The sequence below is a fragment of the Aspergillus uvarum genome (genome assembly GCF_003184745.1).
Source record: "Aspergillus uvarum CBS 121591 unplaced genomic scaffold BO82scaffold_38, whole genome shotgun sequence".
Taxonomy (NCBI): Eukaryota; Fungi; Ascomycota; class Eurotiomycetes; order Eurotiales; family Aspergillaceae; genus Aspergillus; species Aspergillus uvarum.
The window spans coordinates 185,634-209,821 of record NW_020291335.1 but is presented as its reverse complement, the minus strand read 5'-3'; the positions used below and the strand labels follow the sequence as shown (position 1 = coordinate 209,821).

The window sequence follows — 24,188 nt, the reverse complement described above, 5'->3', positions numbered from 1 at the left end:
CGTCCTATAACTCTTATCCCAACAGGCCCAATCGCGTCACCTAAATCGCCTGGTGTAATCACTGCGGATGCAGTGAGCGGATGAGAGGCTAGCGCCAGGTAGGGAAGGATGGCCGTAAGCGCATAGCGGTGGGCTGGGTGCGGTGGAAGTCAAGGAGATTGGTTGGCTCGAAGTGAGGTCAATGGAAGCTCAATGCTTGGAACAACGTGAATTGGAGAGGTGGGAGCAGCTTGGAATTTATGATGGTTGTTGGCACCCGGCAAGGTTGGCGACTATTGTGACCGATCGAAAGTACCCGAACTCCAATGCTAAAAGGCGATGGAAGGAATCGGTACTCAGGGCCGCTCATGACCCTGTTCTTCGCAATGAATGGCTATCATCGCCTCAATATGTATGCATCAGGGATCGATGAGACTGCAATCGCACACCGGCAAGGTGAAGCATGAACATGCGATGTTCCAGGATGTTGAGACCTCGGGCTCGGATACCGTCTCTTCCATCTGCATAATACTCCAAAATTGAACTCCTGCAGTTGAAATTGAGCCCCTTTTTGACACATATGACAGGACGCCTTCCCTGTGGCCGCACAAGAATTATGACATGTATTCTTCCGGTGCTATGGCTTGCCGATCATTGACCTCAATACCAGTACGTTCACTACACCGAAAATGGATGGTCAAATTTGAATCTACCGCCACGGCAAGATAGCACTTCTTCTGCCCCGATCGGCAATTCTCGAGTGGTACCCGAGTGTAAATACCTATGTTATGTCTCTATAAAAGCAAAGGGAAGAGAAAGATACGCTTAGTGCCACTCCCAGTTGAGATATGTCGCATAACCATGATCGGAATTAATTGACGACAATCATCGAAGACATACTTGTAACTTCGACCTTGTCACGTCACGGATAAGCTCAGAAGCTGGTGCTCAGGGCTTCTAGCCTGGATTCAATCGAGGAATGAATGGTCTGGAAAGCGGACCGAAGCGACAATGTCCCGATTTGGCAATTCTGTGGAGGTGGACGATGTGAATGCCTTCAAACCCGGCATTAGCCCAGCAATGCCGATTGTCTAGCATCAGGTCGGTGTTAGGGCGTTGAGTAGTGAATAGCATCTCCCAACAGCAAGAGAGAATGAGATCTCACTCACATCACTTGATGTTTCAGGATGCAGTCCTTAATCTCCACGCCCTCTAAGCGAACGCCTCCGGCGGTTCCGGCATCTCGGTTACAGGATTCGGCCCATCCCGATCCATCAGATTCTGGGGAAGCCAAGAACCACGAGTCAAGAGCGACCACTGCCGTGACGATTTACCAAGGAAAACGCGATCGGTGATTCGTTACCCCCCTCAACCATGATCTCGCTTAGCTTCTCCAGGATCTCCCGATCTGAGCATTCCTTGTTTCAGATCGAGAGTCGTTGGGATATCAAAGCAGTGCCGATGGTTCAATATGAAGAGTGGACGATGGCTGCCTTGCCTCTGAAGGGCATAAATACCAGACTACCTTCTGAACAGTGTGTCTTTGTTTATCGACAATCATCCGACCTCTTCTCTTCCTTCCAGGCTAGTCCTGCTGTCATTCTTTATATCCGCTTAGGAAAGTTGTGCCTGTGGCAAACAACGTACCTTCTCGCTCGTTAACCGTGTCAATTGTCCGGAACAATTTGACCTGCGCTTGCTCACCGTCACTTCGACATTTATCTCCTGTTCGTTTGAAAACAACATGTTGTTCACCAAGCCCAGTGTGATTGCTGCATCGGTGCTCTCGGCCTCGATGGCCCAGGCACACATGATCATGGACCACCCGGTCCCTTACGGCAAATCCACCCTCAACAACTCGCCCTTGGCTGCGGACGGCAGCGACTTCCCCTGCAAGCAGCGCGACGGGGTGTACGATTGGCCCGCCGCGGACGAGATGAACTATTTCGAGACTGGGGTGTCTCAGGTGCTGAACTTCACCGGCATCGCCGTCCACGGTGGCGGTTCCTGCCAGGTGAGTCTGACCACAGACATGCAGCCCTCCAAGGACACGGTCTGGCAGGTCATCAAGTCCTTCGAGGGGGGCTGTCCGGCCAACGTGGATGGCAATCTGGACGGTGACGCCTCGACTCCGGACCCCTACCAGTTCAACTTCACTATCCCGGCCGACTTTTCGGCTGGCAACTACACGCTGGCGTGGACCTGGTTCAACCGCGTCGGGGCCCGCGAGATGTACATGAACTGCGCCCCGATCACCGTCATGGACAGCGCGGCCCAGAAGCGCTCCGTCGCCAAGCGCAGCAGCTACCCTGACCTTTTCGTGGCCAACATCAACGGCTGCACCACGACCGAGGGTGTGGACATCCGCTTCCCCAACCCCGGCGATGTGATTGAGTACGACGGCGAGGCCTCTCGTCTTGCGGCCACGGATGCGGCTGCCTGCACGGGTGTCTCCACTGCGTGGGGGAGCAGCTCTGCGACCGCGGCTGCATCTGTCTCTTCCACGACCACCACTGCGGCTAAGATCACTGCCACTGCCCCCGTTGTCGCGGTGGAAACATCTGCTGCGACTTCGTCCGTGGACAACTCCGCTGCCATCACCACCGCCGCTGCCCCCGCTGCTACGATGACCGCAGGCCACCCCAACGGACACCAACAGAACGCCGCCACGACCACTTCCACCACTACCGCCAGCTCTGCCATTGGCACTGCCCTCTCCGGCGTTCTCAGCGGCGCCTGCAGCCCCGAGGGATCCTGGTGGTGCAACGCCGGCACTTCTTTCCAGCGCTGCGCCAACGGAGTCTGGACTCCTTCCCAGGATATGGCGCCCGGCACGGTCTGCACGGCGGGCCAGTCATCTGATCTCACGATTTCGCTTTCTAAGAGCCGCCGTGATGAGCAGCGCATGCGTCGTCGTCAGGTTGCTTAGGGGGTGACTTCTCGTGGGGTTAGGTCTGAGTAAACTCGGAGGCATGGCCTTCAATGTTCGTCTTGTCTTATTCTGAGGTGGAATCATACAAGGAACTGAAATTCATGTTTTAGCTTTAGCAATATTTCTCAAAATGCTAGGTAGAATACTACATATTTCTTTCACCTTTAAAAAGAATTACCAAGGATAAGTGGAGTGTTTTGCACCTACTCTCGCTCATTCTACTGTGGCTGCTTTAAAAGGGCAGCACGTGAGTGATCCGTTACTTGACCCTTAGTTATGACATCTCGATCTCTAATTCTTATTATCCCCGCATAATCGGGAAACCAGAAAGCTGATAGTCCTCATGTTCTACTCACATGGATCTAGTTTGGTAGAGCGGCTAATGTATAATCCATACTGCTACCGCATGAATTAGCCTGAAGCTGTGGGTTAGCGAAGCCACCAGAATGACCGGGCTACAGCCTTGACACACGAGCGCCAGTCAATCTAAGGAGCCTTGCAACCCGTCCACCCCCCTGCGTTATCAACAATCACCTGGCAGTAGCCGTCGGTCAGCCTCGTGGCCCAGGCGCGGGCAGGAAGCTTGGCTGTGGCCGCGGGCACCAATCCTCTCCGCCATGCAACACGAGGCAGCCATCATCTGATACACGTCATGTCCAGCCTTGCGATAAGATGGGAAGTATATATACCGCCTCTCTCTAGAACATCCCATCTCTTTCTACAAACACAGCCCCGTCTTCTACTGTACTGCCTATCCTCTGGCCTTTTCCATTCTCTTGTCATCACTAAATCCATTCTGAGCTCCCTACATTTAAGCCAAAGAAACAGACACTACAATGTGCAAGACCTCATATGATTGTGGGTGCAGCGTCAACAATGGCAGCGGCTGTAACTGCGGCACTGTGACCCAGCGGAACACAGGGTACTGTATCGCTCACCAGTAAGTTAACTCGCCTTCTTTTTTCCATTACTTCTTTGCTTTAGGAGGAATGTGAGGAATGTAAACTTGTACCTGTATGGTTTCATATGCAAGGCTAGGCTAATAACCGCACTCGGATCTAGGAACGGCGGCGGTGGTGTCTACACTCGGCCACGCGGACAGCCGCGTTAGAGGCAGGATGTGTAAGGTGAGTAGCCGCTGGATTCTATTGGGCGGATTCCTTACTGAGCCATTGTGTTAACGGCACCATATAGCAGGGTCGATCTCAGCACCGAGATCTCATCCACCCTTCCCCCTCATCGGAGAAATTCTGGCATCGTTGAATTTGCTATATGACCCAACCGGGATGGATAAGCTGCTAGGATTAGGAGAGAGACAGGGGAAGAAGTAGTTGAGAACCCAGGTGGGCATTGCTTTCTGCTTAGTACAAGTGTAGTACCGCACGCCCTGCTGTGGACGGGGCTGTCACCCGTAATGCCACATCTATCTTCACGAACCTCAGTCCTGTAATCGATTAGTCCCTTTGCCACTCAAAGTGCAGGAGCGTGAAAAAACCGTCCTTTAGCTTCATGTAAAATAATTTGGCTCGCACTCTCAACAGCTGGCCTGCTGGCCCAATGGTAAGGCGCTTGACTACGAATCAAGAGATTGCAGGTTCGAGCCCTGCGTAGGTCATATATTTTTACCCTTTTTTGGTCATATTTCTTTATGAGGACCTCGTTTCTGGACGTTAGTCTTATAGCTAATGCCGAACTCTTTCATTTTGCATTTGCTACGGTTGTATACTGACTTTGCGGGGCATGTTTTGCCAGATAACAAGATGGGTGCATAGTTTCCAAGGTACCAAGCAAGGCTGCTGCCCCACCCGTGCTAATGGGATATCCACAGGCTAGGCAGGGGAACTCTTGATACCGTAGAGGGTGTCGATTACGCATTTATATCCTGGATATGTTTATGTTTGGTGATTGCGCGACCGCCAATCTACCCTGGGTTGTTGGCCGAGAATAGGTTTCTTTCTTCTTTTCTCTTTTGTTTCTATCTTGAAGTCTTGTTAGGGCAGAAAAGCTAATTCAAATATCGGAAGGGTGAAAATATGTTTTCTCATAATGGGATTTTACAGAACCCTTTGCCTGAACCCTATGTTCACCTCGCCGATAACATCCTGCCAATTTTTGTCTCGCAATGCGGGAGCACAGAAAACTGAGGTTCAATCTTGTTACCTTCCTTGGGGAGGTGTCGACTCGAGACGGCGCATTTTTGCACATATTCCAACGTCTTCCTGAAAACCATCGCCCCCCCAGGTAGGGTTGGGGGGGCCCCGGTAAGATTTGAATTCAGTTGCAATTGAAGGGGAAGAAGGCCATCATTACTACTAGTACTAGGTAGTGTATTGTTAAATTCCAACAACCCAATATAAGCTGAGCTATTACAATATGATTGGCCGCTATGTGAGAATCTCTGCTCCATGCATTCCTATTGGCAGCTGGCAAGCCCAATCACTCCATGGTACCTAGTGATTATTCTATATCGTCATCCACAATACCCTGGTCAATGTGGATTCTGCTAAGATCATTGCTTTTATTATGAACCTGGATCTTCGCATTGCTCCTGGGAAATAGTCATTCGTGATCATGGTAGGGCGTTGCGCGGCCCGTGACTCTCGCCGTCCACTGCTTAGCAACGTACCTTCTTAGCGCGACTAGGTACAACTTTAGGGGTAAGGCAGCTGAGTATGAATTAGATAAAGACTCATAAGGGTATCTGTGATAGCATCAGTCCTGCTAGCCTATCTTCTCGGGGGCTAGAATTAAACCAGTGGAATAAGTGAACTACAATAGTTTAAATCCATGCGTGGATTTCAAGGATGTTGGTCCGCGGTGTACAAAATAATATTCCAGTTCAAATTCCTACGAGGCCCCAGGTCCAAAACAAAGAACTCAACCCACAATTCTCTATACAATCAGAACATTATGTCCACCTTACTCGAGCAATACATCTCACACTTCGATAGCTTCGACGGCCTCCGAAAAGTCAAGGCACCGCTGCCATCCCCGGGACCGGGAGAGGTGCTCGTCAGGATCAATGCCGTGTCTCTCAACTACCGCAATATGGAAGGTACTGTCCCTTGCCCTACACTGATTAAAGCCCCACGGCGCGATTTTCTCTACTCCATTAGCACAAGCTAACAGCCGACATATGGAATTTAAAGTTTATGTTTGGTTTCAACTTCTACTAATCAAAGTAGAATATCTGTAGCATCACTGAGCCGTCCTGCAGATGACAAAGCGAGATCGAGCCCTTGTGGCAGGCGGTGCCGGAGGGCAGTATACTCCATCAGGGCGGGGTCATCCACCAGCAGTGAGATGTTCCCCACATAGCCGTGAATCTGACTACATTAAGTAGGATCCTGCAATCTGTCTCCATCTACCCCTTCCTGTCTGCCAATAACATCTGACTTTTCGACTCTCTATAATTGACTTTCCCAAAAACACCCAAAATGGAAAAGAAGACATGGTCAATGCTGGGTAAGGGGACCTGAGCCCTCATGGCCCACTTGTTTTGGGATAGAACCTCATCGCAAATGGCAGAAAACAACCCCGATGTGATGAATCAATTGGCAGCCAAGCTGGGTCTATCGCCCGAGCTCCAGTTCTACGACGTCTACTCCCTGGACCCCGAACAAATGGCACATATCCCTCGCCCTGCTCTGGCTCTACTGGTCATCATTCCACTTACCCCAGCTTGGGATCAAAGTCGCAAGGCAGAAGACGCTAACACAGAAACATACACCGGATCTGGCCCAGACGAGCCGGTCATCTGGTTTAAACAGACCATCGGCCACGCCTGCGGCTCAATTGGCCTGCTCCATTGCTTGATCAACGGTCCGGCTGTCGACTTCATCCAGCCTGATTCCGACCTCGCAGCGATCCGGCGCCTCGCCATACCGCTCGATATGATCCACCGCGCCGAAATGCTATCCAACAGCGAGCCATTCGAAATTGCCCACAAGTCGGTTGAACAGGCTGGCGACAGCTATGCAGATCCGACGCGTGAGCGTAACGGGGGACATTTTGTGAGCTTTGTCAAGAGCGGTGGGAAGCTCTGGGAGCTTGAAGGGTCGAGGAAGGGCCCTCTGGAGAGAGGAAGTCTGGCTGATAACGAGGACGTTCTTAGTCCACGAGCGCTTGAAATGGGTATCAAGAGGATTATCCAGTTGAACATGGGTGGAGAAGACGAGAGCCTCCAATTTAGCTGCATTGCTTTGGCTCGCAGGCCTTGGGCTCTAACGGGGGTTCGGCACCCACGCAGTACGGAGATAACATGCTGTGGACAACATGATAGCTAAGCCTGTATGTAGAACCCAAGTCTGTCGGCCGTCGAGAAGACGACTGTCTCGCGCTAGCTGGCGGGAGCGATTGGGGTCTGTGCAGGGGAATTAAGGGTGGGGCTAAGATACTCCATATCTATCATATCTATGGCATCCACAGTAGTATGCAGATACTCAGATCATATCCACGAATTTGGGATGGTTTACTGGAAATTGGATGATGACAGAGTGGACCCTCCCATGAACGGACAGCCTCTCGGAAGCCCTGGGATGTCAGTCTCGCTTCCCACTATGTATCTCTACCTCAACACTTCCCATCAACCCCAACGATGACCCGCTGCGCCTCCAAACTGGAACTGCTCCCCGTATTGCCCTCCCTCTCTGCCTCCCGATCATCTCCCTCAACCCCCACATTCCACTCCCCAAACACCGCCAACAGAGTGAACGGCACCGTCACCCCCCACAACACAAACCCCAGCACCATCTGCTTCTCATTCGGCCAATGCGTCGCGCCCACCGCATAAGCAATGGTACTTCCGATCGACTCCCACGACCGCAGGATGCCCGTCGTGCGCGCGACGTCCCCATCACCGCTCGCGCCCTTGATCTCTGCCATCAACCAGTAGATATACGTCTGCAGCACCTCGTAGAAGAACTTGAAGAACATGTACACCGTGAAGGCGGAGTTGAAGAACGCGCCGTCGCCTAGGTCGAAGGTCGGGGGGTCGGCCATGCGCGCCAGCCGAGTCTGCACGATCGCGTTCCAGGTCCAGGCCGCCGTCACGAAGACGAGGACGAAGATGTAGACGCTCTTGGAGCGGGCTTGGCGGGACAGCGAGGGGAGGTCGAGGATGAATCCTGTCAGGAGGTTGGCGGCGGCGCCGACGACGGCCGTGAGGAAGGAGGCCAACGCGCGGGAACGGACAGTGAAGTATGCTTTTTCTGACGTTAGTCTGTGTCGTTGATGTGGGTGGGGAATGGGAGAAAGGGCCGGGGCATACTGGTGAGATAGTTGCCTTGGTACGTTGTCCCGAACTGCCCGGCCAGGAAGACCGGGATCAGGAGCAGCATGTATTTATTGTGCAGCTGCTTCCAGATGGCGCGGGCTTCGATCTTCAGGCTAGTGCGCCGCATGTACGGGATCGGCGTGCCGTTGCTGCGGACCACCTGCTGGGGCTGGGAGAGGAGCAGGGCGAAGGGCGCACCCAGAGAGGAGATGGCGACCAGCCCTAAGTAGGTGGTGTAGGTGACCTTGCCGGCGTGGGCGGTGTTGATGTTCAGCGCGAGGGAGATCGCTCCGCCGACCAGGGGGCCCATCTGCCGGAGTCCCATCCAGATTCCGACGTATCTACCGGAGATATGAGATATGAGTTGCATGCGGTGGTCAAAGGGGAGGGGTGATGTACCGTCCGCGTTTCTCTTCTTCCGGATACCCAACTGCGATGGCAGCTTCGCTCGCCCAGAGAAGCGAGGCTCCGATGCCACACAGCGCCGCCCCGAGGAGCAGGAACCACTCGTTGCCATAGCGGTTGTTGCAGTACAGTGCTGCGGCGTACGGGGTGTAGAAGGCGGCGCCAATGAAGAGGGTCCACTTGGCGGTGATCTTGTTGGTGATGCCGCCGGCGAGGAAGCAGCCCACGGACATGAGGCCGTATGTTAGAGCATTGGCGGCATTGTTGAGGAAGGGCTGGGGGCTAGTTAGCAACGAGGACGTGGAAGGAGAGAGGGAGGCAGCGTACACTAGCATTCCCCCCGGCTCCAAGGTTGTTCAAGGCAGTCCAGATGCCCGGCTCGCAGAAGGCGACCAGGCCCACGATGATGATCTGGAAGAGACAGGAGCGGTAGAATGATACCAAGCGGGTGAATGCCATGGTTGCGTTGTTGTTCCACCTAGTGGGACATTCTATCCATTGCAGCTGCCGCTGCTATATCAGTGAAGCAACGAGAGCACGTCAGGACCCAATTTAATCGCGATGTCTGGTTATCGCGAGTGCCAAGCAGTGCGGGAAGACTAGCGCTGGGTTCAAGAACTGTACGAATTGCACGTTGTTCTGCCCTCAGTCGGCCGATAGATAAGATCGGAGCACGCAATGCTGCAGGTAGATGATGTATGTTATGTCGGCAGATGTCCGAGATCACCACGCGCCATCTCTAGCCACCGAAGATGGAGTCAGGATGAAATTGATATGGCTAGACTCTCTCAGCACCACTTGGCGGACGCATTGCTTGTTGTCGATGAACTCTATACTTCCAAGACGGTACGACACGCAAGTGAAGCAAGATCTACACAAAGTAGCATACTTGACTTCGCGGGACATTGAAGTAGGGCAAGCGACAGCATACCCTGATTAATCCAGGATATACATATTCCACCAGTCTCTTCCCCTCTAGCGCTCTACAACTCATCCACATTTCCATGAAGGTCAAACCCCCGCCTTCTCCCCTTCTCCCTCCGCCCGCTCCACAACAAGGGTATGCTCTGACTCCAGCGCCCGATCCATGCTCGCATGCCCAATCCCCAGCGCCAGCAAAAAGCTCAACCCGGACACGGCCGCAAAGAAAATCCAGAGATCCCGAAAGGCCTCGCGAAACACAGCAACATACGCCGCCTTGACCCCCTCCGCCAACCCCCCCTCCTTGCCCCTCAAAACCAACGCAAACTCAGCAGCCATCCTCGCAACCTGCCTATCCAGGCCAGCATGCCCCAACCTATCCGCCAACCGATTCTGGAAGAACGTCCCCGCCACCGCAACGCCGATGCACATCCCCAGCGACCGCATGAACGTGTAGAGCCCCGCCGCGGACGCATCGCGATTATCCTTGGCCAACGCCTGCACGGCGAAGTTCTGCGAGGTCAGGATCAGTCCCTGGCCCGTGCCGAGGGTGAGGAAGATGAAGACCCAGCGTACGGCTGACATATGCTGGTCGAGGAGGGTAAGCAGGGCGATAGCGAGGGTGGAGAGCAGCCAGCCCGACCAGATGGCCCAGCGGTAGGTGCCCAGGCGGGTGAGCAGGGCGCCGGTGACGACGCTGGCGGGCAGCATCACCCCCAAGATGACCATCAGGGCGAGGCCGCTGGTGATCGGGGAGAAGTGCTTGACCGTCTGGAGGCAGAGGGGGATGAAGTAGAGGAGACCTAGCATCTGTTCCGTGCCTCAGTCAGTATACTAGCCAAGGAGCGAGGGGATCAGGAGGGAAGGGGGTCAGGGCCACGAACGAGAGCACCCTGCAAACACGCGCAGAGATACGCCAGCATAGCGGAGACGCTCCCGAACAATTGCAGATGGATGAACGGCCGCCTCGCGCCGTACGCCTCCCATAGCAACGCTACAACACAACCCACCCCACCCACGACAATCGGCACAATCGTATGCCAGCTATCCCAGCGGAACTGGTTCCCGCCCCAGGTTATCCCGATCAGAAAGCTGCACAAGCTGCCGATAAACAACACCCCGCCGACCCAGTCGATAGACCCCAGCCGCTGCATGATACTCGGCCGCTCGGCGCGCAGCCGCACCGTCAGCGGGACCATGACCAGTCCCAGACCGCAGAACGGCAGGTTGATGTAGAAGATCCAGCGCCAGGAGATGTCCTGGGCGATGGCGCCGCCAACCACGGGCCCCGCCAGCGTCCCGATCGCCCACGCCATTTGCACGATCGCGTAGTAGGTCGGCCGCTGGCGTAGCGGCACAATGTCCGTCGTGATCACGATGCAGCTGGCCATGATTCCCCCGCCGCCGACGCCCTGCAGCGACCGGCCGGCCAGGAATAGGTGGAAGTCGTGCGCGACGGCCGAGAGGATCGTGCCCAGCGTGAAGAGGATGACGACCCCCAACAGCACCTCGCGGCGGCCGAAGACATCCGACAAATCGACGATGAACGGTTGGCAGACTGCACTGGCGAGGAGGTAGGAGGTGCCTGCCCAGAAGGCTTGGACGGTGTCGCCTTTCAGGGACTGTTCCAGGACCTGAGAACATCAGCTGGAGCTCTTGTGGGTGTAGACGGGGACAGATACCGGGATGGCCGGTGTGATGATCGTGGTGTCTAGTGAGATGATGAACGAGAGCAGCGCCAGGCAGCCGAAGATCAACCACTGGCCCTTTTTTGGCTTCCAGACGGGGGCATCCGAGGGGTCAGGCTCGACTGCGTCCGTGGCATGGCTGGAGGCGAGCTCGCGCGTGGAGGGGGTGTCGCGCTCGTCTTTGGTTGTCGACATGGTTGTGACTGTGAAAATATCGCTCGTTTCATGGTCTTAGAGAAAGAAAATGGATGGGGTGAAAGTGCGAAAATGCGATTGTTTTGTTAGGACCGGCGCAGGATCTCAGCTCGGCTTCCTAGCTCTAAGCCACCCTTGCAGCAGCAAGAGCTGAACAAGGGGTAAAATCGGCCCGGCAGACAATAGTCGACATGCACGAGACAGGTCATTCATCGGTAATCATAATTCGCCGATCGCTGCCGGATGCATCTCCATGCAGCGCATTCCACCGTATCGGGACATGATTCGAGGAATGCCGGAGCCCTGCAGCTGCCGATACGAGAGCACCGGAAATGAATGGACGAACAGAAAAGCAATTCTTCTGAGAGAATCTGATCACATGGTGATCATGCTGCAGGGCGTTGTCTCTCGGCTGCGTGGTACGATTGCGAATATACCGGTGGTGGAGCTGAAGATGCTGCACGGTCCAGATGTTCGTTCTTAGTCCAGGAGGCAGGATCCTCGGATCGGCAGTGAGGACGGCTGACCATCAAACATCGGGTCTTGATCTGCAGAAGGGCTGATTATGATTCCTTCGGTGAAGTTCGACCGATTTAATGGCGAAAGAATCCTTGAATCACTCACGTCCACAACCTTTCCATTGTGTTGTGAGGGAGATGCAAGGAGATACGCATTCTAGGGTTGAACAAGCACCAAACCAACTGCAGCATCAATAAACCCCAGCTTTGAAGCAGATTAACTCTATAAATCTAGGTATGAGTCTCTTTATATACATTACGTAGCTTGCACCAGTACAACGATTACATACAACCTCCACTTCCCCTCATCCCTCACGCAACAGGAGCATAGAAGTTAAACCTGCCCTCAGGATCATACTTCTCCTTCAACGCCTGTAACCGCTGCTGGCGCCAGTCCTCGCTCCCATACAACTGCCGGGGCGACTCCGTGCCATACGCATAGTTGACATACGCGCGGATCTCCGGACGGCCGGTCGCATTAAACAAAATCTCGCGGAGCTGCTGACCGACGCTGTTGGCCTTCTGGTCCAGCTCGTCGCCGTCGGGGAAGTAGTTGATCATGGGGGCGGCGAGGAGGTTCTCGGACCGGAAGGCGAAGGCGCTGGAGGCGCTGTCGACGGCGTGCACGCCCTGGGCGGAGTAGCCCTCGAACATGAAGATGGAGTTGTTGAACGGGGAGGCGCCGCGCGTAGCATCCGCGTAGACGTCCCAGGCCTGCTTCTGGGCCGCCACGTCGTATGCCTCGAGGTAGATCGGGAAGCGCGGGTTGGCCATCCCCATCTTCTGGCAGGGCGGGGAGTCGACGGCGATGCTGGTCCAGCCGGCGAGGTCCTTGTAGGTGCCGTTGGCGGGGGTCACGGAGATGGGGCCCAGCGCGTGGAAGGGGGCGCTGTAGGCGGAGTCGACGGCGGTGACGCCTTCTTGGATGAGGTAGAAGACGATGACGGGCTTGGGGGGGAGTAAGTTTGGAGGTTTGAAAGGGTGAGATGGAAAGGGGACGTACGTTGTTAGGGTCAGCGTCGGCGTTGTTCATCCAGTAGGACCAGTTGATCACGCCCTCGGGCTGCGTGCCGTTCTTCAAGAGGTAGTCATTTGTCGCCTGGTAGACGGCCTCGACCTGGTCGCCGCTGAAGATAATGGTCTCGATAGCCCAATTTTGGTGCTCGATGTCGTAGATCTTGGAGGTCAGCGAGGTAACGATCCCGAAATTGTGGCCTGCGCCCTTGACGGCCCACCAAAGGTCGGAGGTCTCGTCGATCGTGGTCAGCGTGCCGTTGGCCAGCACAATATTCATGGAGACGAACTGATCGGCGACAAGGCCGTGGTGGCCCTGCAGCCAGCCGTGGCCACCCCCAAGAGCGGGGCCCAGAAGACTGACACACTCGCAGGTGCCTGTCACCGTCTGCTTGCCCGCAGCCCACAGCGCGTCTGTCACAATCTTGGACATGGTGCCGCCACCGAAGGTTGCGGTCTGGCCGTCGGCGGCGACCTGCACGCTGCTCAGTTGGCCCATGTAGATGGCAATCCCATAGTCCATCTTGCCCAAGGAGGTGAGAGCCCCATGAACGCCATTATAGGTGAGGAAGGGAATTTCCTTCTTGTTGGCGTATTGCACCTGTCCATTATCCTTGTCAGTATATCACTCCCTGGTAGTGCATGGATGAAGATAGGCATACGATCTCGGCAACATCATTCTCCGTGCCAGGCACAAAGACAATATTCACCTCGGGCTCCTCGAGAACCGACCAGCGGGTGGTCACATTGGTGAATTCACTGGAGCCCGGGCAGTAGACTTGCGCGGTGCTCGACAGCTTGGCTCCGAGCGCCTTGAAGTCGGCATCGCCTGAGTGGCAAGCCCCCTCCGACCCATCGGCCGCACGAGGCAGGGAGTGACAGGCTGCCGACAGCGCCCACGTGGCGACAACCGTCACCAATTCCAGCTTGAACTGATACATCGTGTGCAGAAACCGGATGGCAAGCCAAGTGTGAAGGGAAACAAGCAAAGATGACAACGGACGACGGGTGTTGAAGATCGTCGCTGGAGAGAATCCTCCCCGGGGGACGAGGCGAGTTTATTTCTAATACTCGTGGCCGCGAGGCTCCACTCGACCAAAATTGGGGTTTGCCTCAGGATTGTGTTCCTGACCGGATTGAGTCATATGATCCGGGTTCCTGTAGTAGCACCGGAGATATTCCCGAGTGTGTAGCCCCCGATGACCAGAATTAGGCTGAAGGGTTCCTTGTGGGATGGTGGTGGAAGGGGGGTGGATGGAGGCCCGGATGTGGTGGTGGCCCTAACTGATCTTGAGAGTGGCATGCTCCACACTCTCCATCCAACCATGGAATCAATCCCCTCGGGGACGACGGAAGGCAGCGGAGCTTGGTCGATCACTTGCTTTTTCAGGACTCCTGAGTGGAACACCTTATCTAATTTGGAGTGGGGCGATGGATTCTCCGTGATTTAACCTTGTGCTCGTGCCTCCAACCGAGGTCTTTTCTGGCCATTGTTAGTTTGCACAACTGAATAATCCTTCAATTTCCAGGTTATAGACTCGATTCTCAAACTTTGATCTCCGGTCCTGGAACACGGCCAATCAATGCACAATACTTCTCAGTTGCAATTCAGCCAGGCACAGGATACAGTGCAAGCCCGGGCCCAGATGTATCCCCTCGCAGCCGAGTGGCCGTCCACACGGAGTTCAGGCTCAGTGTTGAGCGTACCTGGCGACTCAAAAATAGGACAGCACACCCATGTCCAGGGTTGCATTTGCCACCAGGTGTTCCTGAATTTCGTGATCCAATAGCCGAGTTCAAACTCAGAACCACAGACTCGGCTTGTGTAATGCGGCTGCACAACAATATCCACATCCGTTCTTATACTAAACTGATCGCGCTTCTCTAGTCTCCTTCAAACAGATGGAGACGTTTACCCTGTCACCACTCTCTCCAGGGTCTTACACATCGCTTTCACATTGTTGATCGAACTCCGCCCGCAGGATATGTGGACTCTTCTGGAGGCGCGGGATGCGGCCTCCAAGGCGGCCTACAACACCAACGTCCAGCTCTGGACCATGTACGCCATCGGTGTGTCCGTGACGATGCTGCGGACCTGGGCGCAGGCTCGAGTCGTGGGATGGAGGCATCTGCGCCTGGATGATTACCTGGTGTGGGTTGGAATTGTCAGTACATGCCTTTCTGCGAGCTTGAATCATACGCTGACATGAGTTGCAGTTATTCTACACGGCGCAGGTCTCTCTGGCCTATAACGTGGGTGCCGTAGCTCATGGTTTGGCCAACAACAGCATGACCGACGCTCAACGGGCGGCATTGACGCCAGAGAGTCCCGAATATCATGCCAGGTTTGTCGGTCGATCCATGTCGATACTGCACGGTTCACTGATCTGTCATGTCAGGGTGATCGGCTCGAAGATCCAACTGGCGGGCTGGGCCACCTATTCGGCATTGATCAGCTTTCTTAAGCTGTCCATGCTGGCCTTCTATGCACGATTGATGGTGAGCATCACCCACTGTCGTCCTCGTCTGCGATCACAACTAATGTGACTGTCACAGGACGGCCTCGGCCGGCGATATCGCATTCCCATCTACGTTGGCTTTGTGCTTGTCGTTGGAAGTTTCCTCGCGAGCATCATCACCATCCTCGCATCGTGTCGCCCATTCCACAAGAATTGGCAGATCTACCCGAACCCTGGCAGTGAGCCTCACTAGAATCCCAAACTTACTGTATAAAATACGCCTACTAACAACAACTATCAGACGTCTGCCAACCCGCGATCTCGATGCCCGTCGTCGCCATAACCTTCGCCTCGAACCTCCTCACCGACCCCTACCTCATTCTCCTTCCAATCCCTATGCTCTGGGGCTCCAGCCTGAAAGTCATCAAGAAGATCGCGGCGACCATCATCCTCAGCGCGGGAATCTTCATCCTCGTCTGCGCGACTCTCAAGGCCGTCTTCATCATAGTGGTGAGTCTGACCCTGTCCTCCCCCTCCCCCCCACAAACAAACTCAACCCTAACATCCACTCCCCCAACCCAGGAACAAGACAAAGGCGCCTCCCTGGCCGAAGAATGGGGCACGCGCGAGACCTTCGCGGCGGTGATCACCACCAACCTCCCCATGGTCTTCCACCTGCTGCGCACGTGGCTGGCCCGCGCCTTCGGCAGCGCCTTCCAGTCCTCCCAGAGGAGCTACAAGATCCCATCGGGGTTGCAGACCATCGGGGGTGGCGGGGGCCCAGGCGCCTCGTCGAGCCGCTACCGCGGCAAAGCGTCGGATCCGATCACGATCGGACTGACCTTCACAGAGAGCGAGGAGCGCATGATGGACGATATGAAGATGCAGACGCTCAAGGCGTACCCGCGGCGCCTCGGGACTCACCAGGATACGGGAAACGGGGCGATTGTGGTTTCGAACCAGATCGAGATCACGCATGAGACGCGTAGTGCGCATAGTGATGTTGAGACGGCGGGGAGGACGACGCCGCATGCGCCTGAGGAAAGCTGGTTTCGCTAGGCTGGCCCTGCCTATGGTCCTTGACCAGTACGCTTTCTTTTGTTTCGTATACATACTTTTCATGATAAAATCTTTTTTATCTGCTGTCAGATGCAGCGCAGATTACAGCACGAGCGGAGAAGACGATAATTGCACCCTTAATCAAGTCTGTGCCATCCGGTCCGCGCCGTCAGCACTAGTTTAATCTATCCGGCGGGGCAGCTAACACTGAAAGCAGTATGGATCGTTCTGGGCAGTGTGGATGCGATCTCGCCTACTCCGTACAGCATCCCACCATACAGAGTAGAATTCAGAAATCTCTGGCTCGTTTCCGCCTGCTTCCGGGGTTATTTCTGTGTTGTGCTTCTCGGGGAAGTTTGCTTCGGCCGGAATCTGCGGTATCGTTCATATCGGTTGAGGTGATGTCGTGCTGTTCAGTGGGGATGGCCCTTGCTGGGACGCAGGGCCTTCACCATTCACAAGTAATCGCACAAAGGCCTCAACAAACCTGAAAATAGGATGGTTATAACGTGGTGCGAAGACACGCCACAAACAACCTAGCAGGGATGCTGCATGCTGCAGAGTTTATTCCATCTAGCGCGAACTCTCGACGTTCCTTCGTCTCGAGCCAAGTGCCACATGTAACCTTGCACGGCCGTTGCAGTATATTGTCCCCTCAATCTCTGGGCAGCATTCACGACTGCAGGAATCAGACTTTTACTCATGGCTAGACTGTGTGGTGGGCGCCAAGGACAGCCTTGGCGGGCAGCGGACACGAAATATCCTGTGCGCCAGTCAGAATACACACGGTGGCGGACGGTGGGGCGCATGTGATGGTCGATTTAATTGAGTTCCGATAGTGAGAAAGCCATCAGACGGCCACGCTCTGATCAAACGCTGTAGCTGCATCAGGTCAAAGCTTGCATCTGCATGCTGTTTCGGAGGGGACGGGGGTTGGGTTGTTAGGGACAGCGGCGGTGTTTGGGTGCTTTCCCAGCTTTGGGCTTGAGGAATGGGTGCGAGGTGTACCCGCCGGGGTCTGCTAAGCCACGGCTTATCCAGAACCTCACTAGTCGTTGAAGGCAACAAGATGTAATACATGGATTAAACACCGATGGATTAGTATGGGGCGTGGTCTGTATATGTCGGGATTTTGTTTCAGACCTGCTTGGTTCAACATTTGTCAATTTCGCATCGAACTCTGAGTTATGCCGCTGGATTGAAATTGAACTGGCCAGAGTGGATAAGCGTAGCCCTACCTAATCAGCCTTTGTGACTTGGCTATTCAGGGTAAAGAATATTTAGAGCTCAAATCAGCAAGCACCCTCTTGGCTTGCTGAGACATCAAACAAACGATCACAAGTAAAGGAATTGCACAAATCAAAAGAGACAAAGTAATAATAAACCCTTCTCAGGATAACTTTTTATTTTCTATTTCACATCCGCCCAAGACCACCCGGACAAGACCACAACCCCAGCCCCAACCCATTGGATTCCGTGTCGCTGACCCCCTCGATCTTCTCGCGAGGGACGCGGTCGCACCACTGGCGGAGGACCCAGAGGTCGTGCTCCTAGTGGAAGTGAGTGCGGCCCTTGTAGGTGAAATGCTCGAGGTCGCCGTTGCCGTCTTCGCGGTACAGGCAGATCTCCTTGCCGGCCTGGATGACCCCGTGAAGGACCTGGGCCGTGTGGTTTAAACCCCGCAGCGTATGGAATTCATACCGCAGGACGCGCAGGGGCTCGCCGTGCCAGTCGATGGGCTCCGCGCTCTTCCACAAGATGAGCACGACGAAGGTCGTGGTGCTCACATGGACATAGTAGAGGTCAAACAGTTCCTCGACAGTAGCAGGCATTGTACGGAGTTCATATATCGTGGGCCCGCGATAGAGGGGGCCGCGCCGGGGTGGGGGGTTCGCTGGGCCTGGTTCCGGTGCTGGTGAGGGCTCCCGGCGGGGTGGAACCTCCAGGTCAAGGAGGAGGAGATCCTCGGGCTCGAAGAGGAAACCCTCGGAGAACACGGGCATCGCCGGGGCCCGGGAAACTGGTATAGGAGTACAGTCGAAGACCCCGGGTACATTGTCCTGCGTAGTGAAGCCTGAGCTAGCATATCCGGAGGAACTGCTGCTCTCGGACGACCTGCACGAGGTGCAGGTGCACGAAGTACACACCGACGAGGTACAAGTGCAATCCGGCCGCCGGAGACCGGTGGAGTACTCCGAGTCGGTGTCCGACGAGGTCGAATCCTCAGACCCAGATGCGTTTCCGGAGGGGCGGGATGGGCCGCCTATGTACACATTGCCGTGGATGACAAGGTTGCCTTGGACAACAATACGGGGAACCATCGTGGCTACGGGTGAGAGTCCGGTCTCCAGAGATGGTTGTGGGTGTGGTGGGCATGGGTGTCGTGAGTGTGGTCGGGGATGGCCGAATCATGGATGGCGCTGGACTATTTATAGACTGGACTGGGGTCCCAGCGAGCTGGGTTTGGAGGTGGTCTCTTTGTTATTCTCACGAAGTGTGTTCTTTGACTTTGTCTGGTTTCATGGGTTACTCCCGGCCGTTCCTTTCCTTCTGGGGAATCCCATGGCCTTCACTGGCTGTGGGGCTGGGACTTGTGCGGCTTTCTTCGATGACAGCGCATCCCTGGATATGAGCTTGGTTGTCACACAGGGCTTGTAAGCTACATATTCTGGATGCTACACCAAATAGTTCACTGTACATGCAAGTATTACGCACCGAGGGCATTACCAAACGAAACGGCAGCAAGGTTTCTAAAGCCAGTCAATCGAGATGCCTCGACAATGCTGCCCATCATGCACATCAAGGTATGATAGACATGCGCATTGTGAGGAGACATGTGCAGTGCGCTTCCGACCCTCCATGAGCAGGTCGTCGATAAATAACGCCGAAGCCTTTACCCGGACCTTCGTCAGCACTGATTGCCCTAAACATCCACGTCGCATTGGCCTCGTCATGTAGATAAGCTTTCATCACCTTCAGCTGATCTACTAATCTATTGTAAGTAAAGCACAGATCACATCGATTCCGGGTTCCAGATCAAAACTTTGCAAGACAATTTCACACCCAAATCATTCCTCAACCCATTCCAAGAACATGCCCCCCTCTAAACCCTTCGTCCTCTTCTTCAACGCCATCCGCCACGCTCAACCCATCTACAGCAAACTTCAAGAAGTGGCCCACACAGACGTTATTACCAGCACAAGCCGAGCAGAGTTCTTTCACGGCCTGCAGACCTAATACAAGAACATCTTCGCCATCTACCGCACCTCAGCCAGTGGCGCCGTGAGCACCCTCCCTTACACCCATACCCCCATTCACCCCAAGCACGGCTCTCTAAAATCAACGCAGATAGCAGGCCCCTTCGACGCCGAATTCATCAGCCGCCTGCCACCGAGCTGCAAGTACATCTGCCACAACCGTACTTCCCTGCCGGCAGCGCAAGCGGCGGGAGCGGAGTACGTCTCGTTCGAGACGCTGATCAGCCAAAGTGATGTGGTTAGTGTGCACGTGCCGCTAACCAACCAAACGCGGCACCTGATCAATGCGGCGGTGCTGGGCCGGATGAAAGTGGGCGTGGTTATGATCAACACTGCGCGCGGGGCGGTGGTCGATGAGGTGGCGTTGGCGGATGCGCTGACGAGCGGGCATGTTGCGGCTGTGGGGTTGGAGATGTATGAGCGTGATCCTACAGTGGATGAGAGGTTGGGTGGGCATGAGCGAGCGTTGTTGCTGCCGCATGTGGGGACGCATTCGGTCGAGAGCCTGGGGAAGATGGAGGCGTGGGCGATGGAGAATATGCGGCGGGCGGTTGTGGGGGCAGAGTTGTTGAGCCCGGAGGTGTAGCGGATCGTGGGCTTGGATGTGGTTGGGGATAGATGCTGTATTCTAAGGGGTTGAGGTATTCAAGGGAGAATTAGAGACTTCTATTTGCAGGGTTCATGATGATGATGATGATGATGTGTGTATACTTGAAGATCAGATATGAACTTGTTACACGTGGTATAAACTGTAAGGAGTAGTAGGCAGTGTGAATCATCAGACACAGGCAGCAGCCCAAGGTCTCTTATTAATCTTCGATTAGGGCGGCAAAGAGCGTCGACAGTGTATAGTCCGTATGGCATTGAGATTAGCCCGGAGCCCACAGGAAAGTAATGAGCGCACTGTATTACACACTACCAGTCAAAGCTACTAGAGTTACTTGCATTAAGCCACCGTTCCGGAGCTTCTAAGCCGACATTCGCTCCAATTCAGTGTCAATCAAGTGCATGTCGCGGTGAGACAAGCCGGTGGCTGGAAGAACAATCGTAGGGTTTACACTGCGGGACGGCCTTCTCCCCGAGCCTCTCGGCTACATGTCCGATTCTATACAAATACCTTCAATGTGTCGTTCTTTTTATCCTTCCATCATCCCTCTATGGCAATTACCTTTCATTTACTTGTAATCAACATATTGACAGAGTCCCTTATTGTTCATCCCGTCATCATGGTCAAACTCGCACTCATCGGCGCGGCCGGCCAAATCGGCACTCCGCTGAGCCTTCTCTGCAAAGCAGTGAGTGTCCATGATCTTTCACTTCTACAAGTGTGGCATCCCAGCTAATATAGATCTGCCACAGAGTGACCTGTTTGACGAGATCGCACTCTATGACCTCGTTCACGTCCCCGTCGCCGCCGCGACCCTGCAGCAGGCGGGGGTCTTCCAGCCCGCGCGGCTGTTCGGACGACCCTCGACGTGGTGCAGGGCTCCGCCTTCGCCGCGCAGGCGTTGAAAGACGACATGGACCCAACGCGCCTCCGCGTCATCGTGGTCGGAGGGTACAGCGGCGCGACAATTGTGCCGCTATACAGCCAGGCGCAGCCGCCCATCCACGCTGACGAGAAACCCCTGGCTAGACTTGTGCATCGTTCGTCTTTCTCTATCTCTTCCAGAACATCAGCGGGGATAAACACGTGAATACTGATTTTGTGACCATCGGCCAGGCGTGCAATTCGGCAGCGATGAAATTGTCACCAGCAAGCAGGGCGCCGGAAGCGCCCCGACGTGCATGGCCTACGCGGGCTTCCGGTTCGTCCAGTCTGTGCTAGCCGGGTTGCGGGGTGAGGATGTCACTGAGGACGCGTTTGTGTATTTACCTGGAATCGATGGGGGGAGGGAGATGGCGGAGGAGCTTGGGGTGGAGTACTTCGCTGTGCGGACGGTGCTGGGGCGGGACGGTGCAATCAGGATTCTTGCGGTTGGCAATGTTAATGAGAAAGAGAAGGAGATGCTGGAGGTTGCGGTTCGGGAGCTGTGGACGAATATTGCAACGGGGTTGGCGTTTATGGATTGAGCTGTTTCCCCATCCCCAAGCGAACTTGGTCGTAATGGAGAGATGGGAGGAAACAGATTCGACAGAAACTACCGTCACGTACTACTGTCCAACAGCGAAGATGATGTGAAGGGAGTATATTGCAGTTAACCAGAACTAAAACCCTATCGCAATTACAAATTGTCAATACCATCCACCATCCTCCACTTTTCTCCGACCAACACATGAAGAAACAGTATGACTATCCCCGACCACAGACATATACCGAACCGTCTCAAACAGCCCGACTTGCTTGGATCAACCGCGTCCAGACCGGAAATGCCACAACTACCGACTACGCTGGACAGCATTTACTGGGTGTACAGGCAGCCGTTGGGGTCGTTGGTGGTCTCGACGCGGGCGGCGATGCCGACGCAGTCGCTGTTGCCGGCGGGGTTGCTCACGCCGGCGCTGGCCCAGATGCTCCAGGCGCCGTCGATGCTGTTGGGACAGGCGATCAGGTCGCTGCCGCCGAACTGCAGGTGGTTGTTCTCGTCGATGGACCAGCCCTGGCGCTCTGCGTTCTTGGGGGCGGGCTGGGCGCCGGTCGTGTAGCCGATCTTACCCTGGCCTGATACATAGAGATGTTAGTATTAATGAAGCAGCAAGATAATATATGCAGAGTATGGGAGAAGAGAGGAAGAAGACATACCCATGCCCGAGCGGTCGACATAGAACTCCTGGGGAGTGGCAGACTGGTCGTACAGGTACAGAGCGCCGTCCTGGATGTAGAAGGTGGCCGTCTGCTCCTTGGGACGGGCGCAGCTAGCGTTCTGGCTGGGGAGGCCGGCGAAGAGGCTGCTCTTGGCCGCGGTGAAGGGCTGGTACTGCACTGCGCTGGTGGAGTGGATGGAAACGACGCCGAAGGTCTGGCTCTGGGAGGCGTCGGTGGCCGGGAGAGCGGCGGCGGTGGCAGCGGCCGAGGCGGCGAGGACGATGTTCTTGAGCTGCATGGTGGTGGTTGGGGCTTGTTGAAGTGAATAAAAGCTAGAATAGAAAGTGTGGTGTGGTGTGGTTGTGTAGTGTCGTGGAAGTGTTGATGTTGTTGTTGATGATGAGAAGGGAACGATGAGCAGGATGGGCAGTCCCTTTATATCTTCTTCCAGAACAGATGTGAAGCCATGACCACCTCGTCCAACCCAGCCCAGTACGGCCAGTCATTATTTCCCATTATTTCCTGCACCTGCAACCAGGATCTATGCTGTCATTGTCTCGCAGCTACTATTCATTGAATCATTCAGGGTCCTCCAGCCCCAAAATTAGCGGCGGATGGGGCGTGACCGAGGGATGCCCTAATTGGTGAGGATTCGGCCCATGTGGGTGAGACATTCGGCCTTGGGGAGCCATTGGCATTTCAGAAATAGCAACCCCCGGTCGCTGTCCCCGTTTTTCTGCTCTGGCAAGACTTTGAGATCCGACCCACACTACAGACATTGTCTCATTTGGAGGGTTGTTGAAAGTCGATGGGCTGTTTTCCTCCCCTTCGCAGCCGAGCTTCGGTTGTTCGCATCAACCGGTTACATGCAGCTCCGTTGGTACATAGTAATATTGCTACCCGCCACGTGAGACAGCCACCCTTCTTACACAGCGGCTTTGATCAGGCGGGCGATGTCTCACGAGGCAGGAATTGAGGGTCTCAAGTGAGGATCCAATTCAATAGTTTGTCAGAATATTAATCGATCGATCGGAGATCGTCTCTAGCGATTTCTTCAGTAAGGAGCGTAAGAACCTTGATATGTGCCCGTCCAATCTACCGCAGTACTCGATACTAAGCACGGTGGTGGCTTAGCCGTTGGCGGGCGTCTTCATGTAATCGGCGATTCCCGCGTTTTCCCCTCAAGGGGGTAAAATCCGGGCTAGTTTATGAGGTAATAACTGCGGGACAGCCACCCCCACAGTTGTCTCGGAACATTGAAGATCATGGCTGAGTTACCTTTGGTGGCAATTGAGCGGTTTCCAACCCCTCTTTCTCCTGAAGAGGGTTCGGCCGGGGAGAGTAGTGCCGTTCGACTACATTCAGTTGTGTTTCTCGATAGGGAGGCTACGTTGTGTCTAGGCAGAAGTGTAAACCTCCCTCAACCATAGGAACTCACTTCGCCCACCTTACCAGGCAACGTAGAGAATAGAATGCGAATACGATAATCCTGCACCGACTATGCCCGTGTCTTTGCCAGTTGCCACAAACAATGCCATCGCCCAAAAATAGCATGCTGGCCTCATGTTTCCTGCAGGTCTTGGCGGGGACAAGTTGGCCATCAGGTGAAACAATGACAATCTCCGCCCGGCGCCCTTTCCAATCCGTCCAATTCAGGGTGTCTCTTTTATGCAGAATCCACTCCAGCGCCGTCCGTGGCTTGGTGCATGAGGAGGACATAGTGCAGAATACTGACTTTGG

At 54.8% G+C, this 24,188-nt stretch overlaps 10 protein-coding genes and 1 non-coding gene across 11 annotated transcripts; 6 read left to right on the top strand and 5 right to left on the bottom strand.

Annotated features, from left to right (window-relative positions):
- Window positions 1-1,973: 1,973 nt before the first annotated feature.
- Window positions 1,974-3,055, top strand: BO82DRAFT_355660 (uncharacterized protein). Its single transcript, XM_025635511.1, has one exon. The coding sequence runs from the start codon at window positions 2,012-2,014 to the stop codon at window positions 2,906-2,908; it is 897 nt and encodes a 298-aa protein (XP_025490494.1). The 5' UTR covers window positions 1,974-2,011; the 3' UTR covers window positions 2,909-3,055.
- A 1,399-nt stretch (window positions 3,056-4,454) lies between these two features.
- Window positions 4,455-4,526, top strand: BO82DRAFT_t210. Its single transcript has one exon. It is a non-coding gene; the product is annotated as a tRNA-Arg (tRNA).
- Window positions 4,527-6,235: 1,709 nt separating this feature from the next.
- Window positions 6,236-7,359, top strand: BO82DRAFT_313282 (ubiquitin carboxyl-terminal hydrolase). The gene is made up of 2 exons (XM_025632473.1): window positions 6,236-6,376; window positions 6,440-7,359. Exons 1-2 carry the CDS (start codon window positions 6,349-6,351, stop codon window positions 7,195-7,197), a joined length of 786 nt encoding a protein of 261 aa, XP_025490493.1. The 5' UTR covers window positions 6,236-6,348; the 3' UTR covers window positions 7,198-7,359.
- Window positions 7,360-7,483: 124 nt separating this feature from the next.
- BO82DRAFT_417964 (MFS general substrate transporter) lies at window positions 7,484-9,095 on the bottom strand (the record flags this gene model as incomplete). Its single annotated transcript, XM_025640051.1, has 4 exons — window positions 8,919-9,095; window positions 8,586-8,866; window positions 8,181-8,527; window positions 7,484-8,115 (listed from the first exon to the last, which is right to left on the bottom strand). Exons 1-4 carry the CDS (start codon window positions 9,048-9,050, stop codon window positions 7,484-7,486), a joined length of 1,392 nt encoding a protein of 463 aa, XP_025490492.1. The 5' UTR covers window positions 9,051-9,095.
- Window positions 9,096-9,548: 453 nt separating this feature from the next.
- On the bottom strand, window positions 9,549-11,418 carry BO82DRAFT_338525 (putative efflux pump antibiotic resistance protein). Its single transcript, XM_025633436.1, has 3 exons — window positions 11,195-11,418; window positions 10,397-11,146; window positions 9,549-10,322 (listed from the first exon to the last, which is right to left on the bottom strand). Exons 1-3 carry the CDS (start codon window positions 11,393-11,395, stop codon window positions 9,603-9,605), a joined length of 1,671 nt encoding a protein of 556 aa, XP_025490491.1. The 5' UTR covers window positions 11,396-11,418; the 3' UTR covers window positions 9,549-9,602.
- Window positions 11,419-12,096: 678 nt separating this feature from the next.
- BO82DRAFT_355658 (putative FAD-dependent oxygenase) lies at window positions 12,097-14,162 on the bottom strand. The gene is made up of 3 exons (XM_025635510.1): window positions 13,590-14,162; window positions 12,917-13,528; window positions 12,097-12,861 (listed from the first exon to the last, which is right to left on the bottom strand). Exons 1-3 carry the CDS (start codon window positions 13,866-13,868, stop codon window positions 12,226-12,228), a joined length of 1,527 nt encoding a protein of 508 aa, XP_025490490.1. The 5' UTR covers window positions 13,869-14,162; the 3' UTR covers window positions 12,097-12,225.
- A 675-nt stretch (window positions 14,163-14,837) lies between these two features.
- Window positions 14,838-16,522, top strand: BO82DRAFT_313273 (uncharacterized protein). The gene is made up of 6 exons (XM_025632472.1): window positions 14,838-15,092; window positions 15,145-15,272; window positions 15,327-15,426; window positions 15,484-15,625; window positions 15,688-15,896; window positions 15,969-16,522. Exons 1-6 carry the CDS (start codon window positions 14,913-14,915, stop codon window positions 16,443-16,445), a joined length of 1,236 nt encoding a protein of 411 aa, XP_025490489.1. The 5' UTR covers window positions 14,838-14,912; the 3' UTR covers window positions 16,446-16,522.
- A 1,473-nt stretch (window positions 16,523-17,995) lies between these two features.
- On the bottom strand, window positions 17,996-18,766 carry BO82DRAFT_366077 (uncharacterized protein; the record flags this gene model as incomplete). Its single annotated transcript, XM_025637030.1, has 1 exon — window positions 17,996-18,766. The coding sequence occupies one exon, from the start codon at window positions 18,764-18,766 to the stop codon at window positions 17,996-17,998; it is 771 nt and encodes a 256-aa protein (XP_025490488.1).
- Window positions 18,767-19,538: 772 nt separating this feature from the next.
- BO82DRAFT_403518 (uncharacterized protein) lies at window positions 19,539-20,288 on the top strand (the record flags this gene model as incomplete). Its single annotated transcript, XM_025639390.1, has 2 exons — window positions 19,539-19,631; window positions 19,689-20,288. 2 exons carry the CDS (start codon window positions 19,539-19,541, stop codon window positions 20,286-20,288), a joined length of 693 nt encoding a protein of 230 aa, XP_025490487.1.
- Window positions 20,289-20,928: 640 nt separating this feature from the next.
- Window positions 20,929-22,131, top strand: BO82DRAFT_417943 (LDH C-terminal domain-like protein; the record flags this gene model as incomplete). Its single annotated transcript, XM_025640050.1, has 4 exons — window positions 20,929-20,997; window positions 21,062-21,139; window positions 21,187-21,349; window positions 21,426-22,131. 4 exons carry the CDS (start codon window positions 20,929-20,931, stop codon window positions 21,773-21,775), a joined length of 660 nt encoding a protein of 219 aa, XP_025490486.1. The 3' UTR covers window positions 21,776-22,131.
- aspf34 (cell wall protein PhiA) lies at window positions 21,876-22,975 on the bottom strand. The gene is made up of 2 exons (XM_025635509.1): window positions 22,446-22,975; window positions 21,876-22,364 (listed from the first exon to the last, which is right to left on the bottom strand). Exons 1-2 carry the CDS (start codon window positions 22,744-22,746, stop codon window positions 22,105-22,107), a joined length of 561 nt encoding a protein of 186 aa, XP_025490485.1. The 5' UTR covers window positions 22,747-22,975; the 3' UTR covers window positions 21,876-22,104.
- Window positions 22,976-24,188: the final 1,213 nt, after the last annotated feature.